This window comes from Meriones unguiculatus, chromosome 18, assembly GCF_030254825.1.
Source record: "Meriones unguiculatus strain TT.TT164.6M chromosome 18, Bangor_MerUng_6.1, whole genome shotgun sequence".
Taxonomy (NCBI): Eukaryota; Metazoa; Chordata; class Mammalia; order Rodentia; family Muridae; genus Meriones; species Meriones unguiculatus.
This window is the reverse complement of record NC_083365.1, coordinates 14,742,890-14,754,177: the sequence shown is the minus strand read 5'-3', so window position 1 is coordinate 14,754,177 and position 11,288 is coordinate 14,742,890. Positions and strand designations below refer to the sequence as shown.

Genomic DNA, 11,288 nt, shown 5'->3' with positions numbered 1-11,288 from the left:
TGAGAATGTAATTTAAGGCTTAAGAAGGCATTCTAGGCCTGTGTGTTTGAGTCACGCCTTTAATCCTAGCACTTGGAAGGCAGAGGCCAGCCTGGTCTACGGAGTGAGTGCCAGCATAGCCAGGGCTACACAGAGAAACCCTGTCTTGAAAAAACAAACACCAACAACAAAACAAAAACAAACCATAAACCAAACCAAAGACATTCTAGATGCCCCATCGGAAATGATTGGAAGCAGAGTCTTGGCCGTGGTAAAGTGAGAGGGAAGGGGCTTGTGGAAGTGGATGGAAGTGGGTCCCCTGGGCACGTTGTGTGGTTTGAGGTAGCATGAGCGAGGGGCAAAGCCAGGTGAGCGGCAACTCTGAAATCTGAACTTAGAAGTAGGGGTGGAGGATCTGGTAGGCCTGAGTCCGCTGTAGGCTATCACCTGGGTGGGTCAACGAAGGGGTAATCGCAAAGGTCCTGGGGCTCAAGGGGATAGCAGATGCGCCCCAGCAGGAGGGGTGTCATCCCTTGGTGAAACTCCTGCAGAATTTAGATGCAGGATTGAAGGTTAAAGCGGTGGTTCTGGATCTCCACACCACTGTCCCCTTCCGTGGGCTAGCCCTTCACTGTGGTGTTGACGTCGGCAGCAGCCTCCCTGAGGAAAACATCTCAAGGCAGGGTCCTTGCGGGGTGAATAGGACCAAGGTCCTCTGAGGTGGACTTTGAGGGAACGGGGTGATGAGGAGTGGTGCCTTAAAGTTCTGCACAGCTAAGGGGTTGTCTTCACTCCTAGTCTACTGAGGAAGAGGACGCAGGCAGGGCCTGGCTCTTGGCGACTCGTGGGGCTCTGGAGGGGAGGCTGCAGATGCATTCCTAACCCCAAGGGGGTAAAGAATGAGTGTGTGGGGGGGACCACAGGGGATTGAAGGCAGCCTGAGGGGGGGGTGGGAGCAGTAACTGAAGGGAGCAGTGACTGCATGAGGGAGTAGCCGGAGGAACGGAGTGTGGAACAGAAGCTAACCACACAGAGCAGTGCTTCTCGACCTGTGGGTTGCTATTCCTGTGTGTGTGTGATGGAACGACTGTCTCACAGGAGTGCCGTATCGGACGTCCTGCATACCAGGCATTTACATTATAATTCATAACAGCAGCAAACTTAGTTATAAAGCAGCAAGGGAAAGAATTTTCTGATCGGGGTCACCACGACATCAGCTGTATCGAAGGCTTGTGACATCAGGCAGAGAACCGTGACGTAGTGTTCTGGAAATAAGGGTCTCTTGGAAGGGAGAATGTGAAGCACACAAGGGTGGGATCAGCCCCGGGGGTGCCTAAAGCAGAGAGGTGCTACAAGGTGCTAGGCCTCCACCAGAGACCCGGTGCCACCGCCTCAGCTCCTGGATGTCACACTTCTCCCTAGTTCCCGCGGCCAGCTTGCCCCTCTTTGGAATAAGATGGTATCACCTATGTGCAAAATCACCTTTCCCCTATCACCTGTCTTTCCAGGGATGTCACTCTAGGGCACCATAGACACAGTGGGTGTGGGCACATTTGTGTCTCTGGCCCTCTCTCTGGTTGTGGCAGTTCCACCTCACTGGAGAGCTAGTGGCAGGACAGCCTGAGGTGAGGAGGCCTGGCTCAAAGTGCCCCCAGGTGGCTGGGCATGGTGGTCTGGACACTGCCTGTCTGAGCCTGAGTTGGGGAAAGACTGGTCTTGAGTGAGCTTTTGTGTCTTTAAAAACCCAGTTATGTGAACGTGTTTTTGTTTAAATCCCAGGTGTGGGAGATGGGGCTGCTTCACTTTGTCCACAGCTGTTAACTATGATTGTCTCATGCCCTAGCAGGGGCGTGGTTTTGCCAGCTACAGATTGTTTATGTTTGGAATTCTGGGGACTCTTGAGAGGGACTAAATTGGAGAGACCTGAGAGGGGCCAGAGGCACTTGGCAGGAGGAGGAGGAGTAGCTGCTGCTTCCTTGCTGCTGGTTGCCATGTTTGCTATTGCAGGGCTGCTGGTTTGCTGAACTGGCGCAGATTCTGACGATGAAGACTGGACTTGCCTCAAGACTGCCCTTACCCCCAACTTCTTTCTCTCCTACCTAGTGTTGGGGAGGTGGGTTGGAAGGGAGTTAGAGATATAAGAACCCAAATAAAATAGCAAAAAGAGTGTCTACACCAGTCTGTGGGGACCCAAAAGTCACATGCCAGCTCGCACAGTGATGGCCATGAGGAGTGAAGATCCAGTGGACTCACTGACTTGAAGTGGGGGTTGGGAGTGGACTCTATTTTCAGGGATTAATTTCTATACATGCATATAATGCCCTTCAGAACTAGGAGCCATAAATGCAAAGCCTGGTTTTTTCCATACAAGCTGTGGAGAAACCTCCTTGAGGCTGGGGGAGTCAGGAAAGGCCTATTCAAAGTGTTTGTTTGTTTTTAAGATTTACTATTTTATGTGTGAGTGTTTTTTGCCTGCATGTCTTTATAGGCACCACGTGTGTGCCTGGTGCCTGTGGCGGTGAGGTGAGGTTGTCGGATACCCTAGAACTAGAATTTCAGACGGTTGTGAGCTGACATGCGGGCGCTTGGATCTGAAATCCGTCCTCTGCAAGAGCAGCAGGTGCTCTTAACTGCTGAGTCAGTTTTCGAAGTTTCTTCTTCCCGCTGCCACCAGGGAGGCTGCGTGAGCATCTGGAGCGGTCAAGGCCAGCTCCTTCCTACACCATAGCCACCAGCAGCAGCTTTTCCCCGAGCTACAGAGCGGTCTCATTCTTGACCTAGGTCTCCTCATGCTGCTCTGGAGGAGGGACCTCCTTTTTCATTGGTCCATAGGCTTCTCTCCAAACGTTTGCCTTGAGCCCAAGCTGGCTTCCCTCTTTAAGGTTTGTTTTTAAGCCGGGCATGGTGGCGTAAGCCTGTAACCTCAGTACTCTTGGAGGCAGATGCAGGTGGATCTCTGTGAGTTCGAGGCCAGCCTGGTCTACAACGTGAGTCCAGGACAGCCAGGGTTACACAGAGAAATCCTGTCTCGAAAAACAAACAAAAACCCTCTTAATTGTTTTAAAGTGTGGGTCCCCGGATGGGTAAGTGCACGGGAGCGTAGGTACCGGTGGAGGCCAGATGCGTGTCAATACCTGCCTGGAGTTGGAGTTACAGTTTTGAGCTGCCTTGTGGCTGCTGGGACCAGAACTCGGGTTCTCTACAAGGGGCACCCTTGGCCTCTGAGCCATCTCTCCAGCTGACCCTCTCCCCTTTAACTTTTTTGCTCTTCATGAGGAAAACTGAGCCGGCCGTAGGGTGGTCACTTCCCACGGAGAGCTGTCAGCGTTTTTGGTGTCTCTATAACCCGAGAGGCTGCTGGCCCCCAGGCTCTGCACTTAGACGGCAGCAGAGGGCGCTCGCAACACAGAGACGCGACACTTGCATCTCGCAAGTTGGACCCAGTGGAGCCTGGGTGGGGAAGCTTTAGGAAAGGGGGTTCGGAACTCTCCCTCCCTCCGGTCCGGCCCCTAAGGTTCTCGGTCGCTGGGATGCTGAATAGAGGTGTGGCTTATTACGCTTAAGCGCCCAACACTCCCCTACGCGCTTTCTAGAGCGGTCGGGCTGCTGAAGGCGATGTGCGCTCTCACCTACCACCCCAGAGGTGGGTGCTCCGTCCCAGACTCGCGGGACAGACGAGCTCCGGGTCTGTACGTATCCTTCCCGGAACACAGCAGACCCCAGACTCCCTGCTCTCGGGTCCTGGCTGCGCGGCGGCGGCGGCGGCGGGAAGAAGCAAGGCGTTGGGGCCCGGGTGAGTAAAGGGTGCTGGCTGCGGGTCCACTTTCCCCGCAAAGCGCACCTTCCCCCTCACCCCCCACCCTCGGTCAGACCGCCCACCCCGCCTCCTCCCCTCCTCCAGCTCCCGCCCCCGTCTCCTCCCTCCGCCCGCCTCGCTCGCTCTCCTCCCCACGCCCCTGCTCAGCCCGCGGAGTGCAGGCGCGGATCCGGGAGAGAGGGCGCCTTCTCCCAGCGCCGGCTGCGCCTTCCCCGCTCGCTTCTGTGCGTCCCGCAGCCGTGCGGCGCGACGGCGCGACTTTCCTCTGGTCCCGGGACGGCGGTGGGACAACTTGGAAAACTTCTCTGGGGCAGACTGCGGAGACGCCGGGCGCTGGTGGGAGAGGTTGTGGGAGAGGGATGGCTGGTCACGAGTGTCCCCGGACCTCCTAGGCCGCTTTCGGGCGGGCTATGGGACGTCTGCACCGCCGGGGGGACGACCCCCAGCAGTAGCGGAGCCAGGGTGGCGCTGTCTCCCACGCGCCGTGGGTTTGGCCAGCACCGGTCCCTCTGGACGCGTCCGGCCCCACCATGGACTACCAGGAGCCCTACTCGGTGGAGGCCACCGCCGCCATCGCGTCGGTTATCACCTTTCTCATCCTTTTCACCATTTTCGGCAACGCGCTGGTCATTCTGGCCGTGTTGACCAGCCGCTCGCTCCGCGCACCACAAAACCTGTTCCTGGTGTCCCTGGCGGCCGCCGACATCCTGGTGGCCACTCTCATCATCCCTTTCTCTCTGGCCAACGAGCTGCTGGGCTACTGGTACTTCTGGCGCACATGGTGCGAGGTCTACCTGGCGCTGGACGTGCTCTTCTGTACCTCCTCCATCGTGCACCTGTGCGCCATCAGCCTGGACCGCTACTGGGCAGTGAGCCGAGCATTGGAGTACAACTCCAAGCGCACCCCGCGCCGCATCAAATGCACCATCCTCACTGTGTGGCTCATTGCAGCCGTCATTTCCCTACCGCCCCTCATCTACAAGAGCGACCAGCGCCCGGAGCCCCGCGGGCTCCCCCAGTGTGAGCTCAACCAAGAGGCTTGGTACATCTTGGCTTCCAGCATCGGCTCTTTCTTTGCTCCCTGCCTCATCATGATCCTCGTCTACCTGCGAATCTACGTGATTGCCAAGCGCAGCCACTGCAGAGGTCCCCGGGCCAAGAGGGCCTCAGGGGAAGGTGAGTCCAAGAAGCCCCGTCCTGTCGTTGGGGGAGCGCCAACCTCAGCTAAGGTGCCCGCCCTGGCCTCTCCTCTGTCTTCTGTGGGAGAGGCCAATGGACACCCCAAGCCTCCAAGAGAGAAGGAGGAGGGGGAGAGCGCTGAAGATGCTGAGTCCAGGGCTCTGCCTCCCGGCTGGTCTGCCCTTCCCAGACCAGCCCAGAGCCAGAAGAGGGACACTGGTGGGGCAACTGCAGAGGAGGCAGCTGAAGAGGAAGATGAAGAGGAGGTGGAAGAACGTGAACCCCCAACACTGCCAGCGTCTCCCGCCTCCGTGTGCGGCCCAGCCTTGCAGCAGCCTCAGGCTTCCCGGGTGCTGGCCACACTGCGTGGCCAGGTGCTCCTGGGCAGGAATGTGGGTGCTGCCAGCGGGCAGTGGTGGCGCCGGCGGGCACAGCTGAGCCGAGAGAAGAGGTTCACCTTCGTGCTGGCGGTGGTCATCGGCGTCTTTGTGGTCTGCTGGTTCCCTTTCTTCTTCAGCTACAGCCTGGGGGCCATCTGCCCCCAACACTGCAAGGTACCACATGGCCTCTTCCAGTTCTTCTTCTGGATCGGCTACTGCAACAGCTCGCTGAACCCGGTTATCTACACCATCTTCAACCAGGACTTCCGCCGTGCCTTTCGCAGGATCCTTTGCCGGCAGTGGACTCGGACTACCTGGTGAGCCTGCCTGCTCACTGCCTGTGCCTGGGTTGGTACCAGGACCACCCCCCCCCCCCATAGTCTATGTGGCCATTTCCCTGGGACCCACTTGCAGACCTCATCCTCAGGCCCCCTTCCGCCCCCCCCAAAGGGGAAAGAACAAAAGTGCTGTTCCAAGGGGCCCATTTGAAACCTCCCCTTGCTGACTGTACTGTGGGGTAACTTTTCCCTACTCTCTCCTGAGCAAGGGTAGCTTGGACCTTTCCAAATGTGGCCAAGGACAGACAGGAATAGAATACCTCCCTACCAGCCACCTGTAAGCCAACAGGCAGGCTTCCCTTTCCTGGAGACCCCCTGTGCCTTGGCAGGCCACTTGTGGTGGTTTTGTTGTTCTTGTTGTTTGTTTGTTTTATTTTTATTTTTATTTTTTGAGACAGGTCTTCTAGCCCAGATCAGTCTCAGACTTGCTGTGCAGCCTAAGGATGATCTTGAAATTCTGGTAATCCTGCCGTCACCTTCCCCAGTGTTAGCATTACAGGTGTTCACCACCATGCCTGGTTTTTGTGATACAGGGGATTGGATTCCAGGCTTCAAGCATGCTAGGCAAGCATTCAACCAACTGAGCTACATCCCCAGCCTTGATCTTCCTCATGCCCTTCAAAGAGCAGGACGCCAGTCTTCTGCATGTCCCAGGAGGACCTGATGTTGAGAAAGAGGATGAAATGAAGATGATTCACCCATGTTGAGCACCTGTGGTTCATTGACTACTGGGATGGGGTAGTTATGGGCTAGCATTGTTCTGTTTAGATTTGTAGCTCTTTTAAGGCTAGAAGCATGGGTTGGTTTTCTCAGCATCCCTCTGGGAGGCAAGTGGGCATGTGGATGCCGGGGGAGAGGGGGTCTGGAAGTCTGGCCTCAGCCTCAATAGGGGCTCCTGATCATTGGCATTCACCCTTGCAAAGAGCAGGGCGACAATTGCCTGCCGCCTACTTGTGGCAGGGAGATGAAAGGCTTTGCAGAGAGCTTTGAGCTCCATGGGGGAAAAGCGCTAGAGAGCCAGCAAATGTGATTATCTGGTGATATAAAAATCCCTTTCCTGTGTGTTTACCGCTGTGAGCCTTCCTGTAGACTTTTGTTCTGTGCTTGGGGTGTGTGAATTCCTACCCCAAACTGGAAGTGGGTTGAGGTGAATTCCAGAATTTCTTTGAGAATACATTCTTGTGCCTGAAAAGGTTGGCGCTATTATGCTGATGTCGGCTTCTCCATCCGTTACCTGTAACACCAACAGTTTTCAGTGGCTTGGTACCAGCCCCATTAGGGGATAAGTCCTTTGTCATCGAGCAGGCAAATCGTTTCCCTAAGCTAAAAATACTCACATCAAGGAAGCAGTCTGAGATGAGATCCTCAGGTGGAGTGCTAGGGCTAGAGCAGAGCCACCCTCTGCAGGGCCCGGACAACTCCCTGAACCCCATGTGGGCCTGTGGAGACATAACTAATTCTGCCCTAGCCCAGAAGCACGTCTCTCTGGCTGTTAAGAACCCTCACAGTGATATGGCTGTGCACCGGGGCGCCTCTGCCTCCTGATTGTCTCCCCAACTTTGGAAGTGCTCCTCAGAGTGACTGGGCACCTGTAAGGGCACCTGTAGCTTGGGCAACAGACCTCTTAGCCTCTGGGAAGGGACGGCTTAAGCCAAGCAGCCTATTAGTCCAGGATGGATTGATCAGATTTGGAAGGTGCTAAGGGAGTTTTCACAAGTAGAGACAATAGTGGGTACCAGATAGAATCCCTCCTAGAAAGGAAGACTGTCCAGCTTGGTCCTGGGTTGGTTGGCTGTAGTTGTGAGGCCAGGACATTGATTTGGGTGTGGCTGGGGGCTGATTTTTTTGTTTGTTTGTTTGTTTGATTGGTTTTAGTTTTTTTGGAGACACATTTTCTCTGTGTAGCCCTGGCTGTCCTGGAACTCACACTCCCTAGACCAGGCTGGCCTTGAACTCACAGAGATCCACCTGCCTCTGCCTCCCAAGTGCTGGAACTAAAGGCATGTGCCACCAGCTGAGGGGCTGATTTGTAACCATCTGCTGGCTGATCTTGGGGATGCTCCTTGGGACCCAGGCCCCCTGTTGTGATATGCAGGTGTTTCTAAGACTCTGAACTATTTTATCAATAAAGGTTATTTTGTAATAAGCAAGATGAGTCCTGTGTCTAAAGGGTTGCCTGGAGAAGTTAGGTCACTCTTGGATTCCTTGAGTGTCAGCCTGATGAGCTGAGTCTCCCTCCTAGGGCAAGTTCTACTCTCTGCCCAACCTTTCTGACTCTTTTTCATCCTCACAGTATTCTTACTGAGCACAAGTCGGTGAGACCAGCTGACCTGCAAGGGAGAGAAGAGAGAAGAGCAGGTGTCCCTGAGGAGGTGGCATTTGGGCTGGGCTGGGTCTTAGAGCAGGAATGCACAAAGTGGCCAGGTGAAAAAGTGTCTGAGGCAGGGGAAGGCCACGTAGAGTTGATGCTATGGGGAGACAGTTTGGAATTCCCTGCTGCGTGGTCCTGGGAAGCAAAGGTGCCACTGAGGGCAGGCCACTGTGGAGCGCTGTATACACAGCAGCTATGCTTGGTTAGGTCCAGGTGAGCACAATGGAGATGCTTCTCTTCAGCTATCCCAAATGGACACTCAGCTCTCCAAGCTGGGAGGCCTGGTGAGGTGCCCGAAGCCCAAGCCATTCTGCCTCAGAGAGGGCAGAAGAGGCAGCTGACGGGTTCCAAGAGCAAGGAGAGAGCCATCAAACTGGAGTCTGGAGGTCACCGACAGGGCCGAGGCCCTCTGTAGATCCCTCTGGAGGCACTAGGGAGGATAGAGGGGGGAGCAGTGAGTGATCTAAGGTACGGGGATGCTCTGCTCCCACATTTTCTCCAATCTACACTTTCCCCATCTTCATTACTTTCTTTAGGTCCATGTATCTGCTAGGGGCAGTCACCAGAAATGCCTGTGTGTCCACTGCCATCAGTGGACATGAGGTTTGCTGCTAATCTAACAAGAAAGCCCTTCCCTGCCCTGTTCCTGGCTCTTCCCCAGCAGGGCAGCCAGCTCTGAGGACTCTAGAGCCTCATACCGGCATTTCCCCATCTCATCAGGGAAATAAAACTCAGAAAGGTGCACTGACCACAGGGTCACTCAAGGCCCTGATCTCTCTGTTGGACCACATCATTCTGTCACTTAAGAGGCTGCAAAGGGCCTGGGAGTAGATGGCCACTGATCTCTGGGAATGGAGGCATGAGGTCACCCTGCTGGAGTAGGGCTAAAGAGTCCTAGTGCAAACCGATAAGTCTTACTTAAATCTCATTTAACCCACGTGCTCTTGCTATGTGTGGTCATTTTACAAGAGAGGAAACTGAGACACAAGGTCGCCCAACTGAAACGTGGAACCATACAATTATGACATCCAGGCTGAGGAATTTGCCCCCTGCCCCTTTCTGTCTCTGTCTCTCTCAACAGTGGTGGTATGGCGGTTCTGAGGCCGGGAGTCAGCTGCATTCAGTATTTCAGTAGGCTGTGGTGCTGGGATTGATTGTTCATGTCTGTCACTGACACCAAATACCTAGGAGGTAGTCTGTGTGCCTCAGGCTTTCCACTTCTGCCAACTCTGTTGAGGGCCTAGTTCTGAGGGCCCAGAAAGGGAAGGTCACTTGCCTCGGGTGGCATCGTACAGACACATATAGTGGCAAGAGCTGGAGCTAGCACCCAGGTAGCCCAGCATAACCTAATTCCTTTAAAATGGAAAGTGTATGAGTGTCTTGCCTGCCTGACATGCCTGGCACCCATGGAGATTAGAAGAAGGCATGGCATACCCTGGAACTGGAGTTACAGGTTTATTTATTTTTTTAAGTTGCTATGTGGGTGCAAGGAATCAAACCTGGGTTCTCTGCAAGAACACGTGCTCTCAATCACTGAGCCATCCCTGTAGCCTAGTACTGAAACTTCTCAGTGAAGGAATTGCTGTCCATGCAGAGTCAAGGAGCAGTAGGCCTGTGTTCAGGAAAGGTCTGCCAGGTCCTGGGCTGGGCACACCTCGTTTTGCTGCCTTGATTCTCAGGACTCACTCAGGCCCACACGGCTAGTTGGGTGGGGCTGGAGTCAGTTTTGGTGCTGCTCTTCATTTTCCTTTCCTTTCCTTCATATCCCATTCCTGATCTCTCTGAGCCTATCTGTGGACCACTAGGTTGGTAAGGAGATGCAGATATAGGGGAAAAAACTCTTGCAAATAAAGTGATGACATGGGTAGTGGCCATAGTGCCAACAAGGGGCCTCTGCAGTTTGCTTGGTAGAAGAGCCTTCAGAAGACCCTTTTTTATGACAGAGGGGTGGTCCCACCCCAGAATTCAGTTAAAGAAGCAGGCCCCCCACCTCCAGCTGCCCCTGCTTTGTGGGAACATATCCCCATCACATGGGAATTCCCCTGGCGAGGGCTTCAGAATCGGTCCGTGCTCTTGAGAATTCCTATTTAGAGCACCCTGGACCACCTGCCCAGACAGAAGGCTGTTCTGGATCCAAGGGGAGTCTTGTGGGTAATCAGGCCCAAGCCCCTCACCAAGGCCTGTGTGGCCTACATTGGGCACATGTGTGCCAGGAAAGCCACCAGAGGACCAGCCTGTAAGTGGGGCAGCTGCCGGAACCTCTTCCTGGCTAGAGCTGATATAGGACAACCTTTGAGGCCGGGGAATCTGCTCATGGGACCTGGTCACCCTGGGTGGCAGGGCTGCTGTGGGGTGTGTGTTTCCACAAAATCTCAGTGGGGAGGTGGGTTGCCCAGGCCATAGTTCTGAGCTTCCTTGAGAAAGGTTTCATCCTTCTCTATGCTTCCATGTCTTTGCCTACCCATGGAGGGTCGCTTGCCTCTCTGGTCCCACAGTTCTCCAGCCCATTGCCTCCTCTCTGCCCTCCTCCTCCTGCCTCCCTGGAAGGTCCAGTCATGGGGATCCTTCATATTAATCAGTTGCGTTAATAATCAGTTGTTCTCAGGGCTTTGATCCTGTCAGGATCTAGCTGTTTGCCTCGATTTTGTACCTCAGAGAAGAACTGAGCCCCAAGTCTGGAGTGACAGATCTGTTTGCAGTCCTCTGAAGTATGCGGTAGTGACAGAAATGAAGACAGCTCTGAGCTGTCGGGGGTTCAGGACGTAACACGCTTTGCCTGAGATGGTGTTATTATTATCCCTGTGTCATTGGTGAAGGAACTGAGGTAGAATGAGGACTTACTGACCAGAGCCGAGACAGGGACTCACACAACCTATGACCCTGGCCTCAGCGTTCTCAGCAGTGCCCAGAGCCTGTCCCTGGGTGAGCTGTAGGGTCTCTCTGGCTGTGTCACTTTGTAGTTTGGGGGTAGACCCTGCCTGTGATGCTCCCATTTAAAGCAGGAGGCCAGGCAGGGGTGCGAACCCCCACCTTCCAGTCTCTGCTCACTGTCAGCAGGGGAGGTGGGGCGCACGAGGCTAAAATTAGCTTCTGGGATTCTTTGTGCTCTGTATCCGTCCCTCTTCCATCCGTCTGGGGAAGGATGCTGTCAGGAGGCCAGCACTAGAAGGAGCCGGTGTCAGTGCGCACCCTCCCCAGCTTGTGGGCTCTGATCTTCTCACACC

The 11,288-nt window shown here is 54.8% G+C and overlaps 1 protein-coding gene across 2 annotated transcripts; it reads left to right on the top strand.

Annotated features, from left to right (window-relative positions):
• The first annotated feature begins 3,586 nt into the window (after window positions 1–3,586).
• Adra2b (adrenoceptor alpha 2B) lies at window positions 3,587–7,843 on the top strand. 2 transcript variants are annotated; one of them, XM_060371395.1, is made up of 2 exons: window positions 3,587–5,672; window positions 6,092–7,843. In XM_060371395.1, exons 1-2 carry the CDS (start codon window positions 4,327–4,329, stop codon window positions 6,132–6,134), a joined length of 1,389 nt encoding a protein of 462 aa, XP_060227378.1. In that variant the 5' UTR covers window positions 3,587–4,326; the 3' UTR covers window positions 6,135–7,843. The 2 variants fall into 2 exon arrangements, with proteins under 2 accessions (XP_060227378.1, XP_021512780.2); XM_021657105.2 differs by having other exon boundaries at window positions 3,587–7,843.
• Window positions 7,844–11,288: the final 3,445 nt, after the last annotated feature.

What these genes read in the sequence shown, in the direction of transcription:
- Adra2b (XM_060371395.1), top strand. Translation starts at nt 4,327, where the DNA reads ATGGACTACCAGGAGCCCTACTCGGTGGAGGCCACCGCCGCCATCGCG. An exon ending in CAGTGGACTCGGACTACCTG is followed by an intron (nt 5,673 to 6,091) that starts GTGAGCCTGCCT and finishes TTTTTGAGACAG; the next exon opens with GTCTTCTAGCCCAGATCAGT.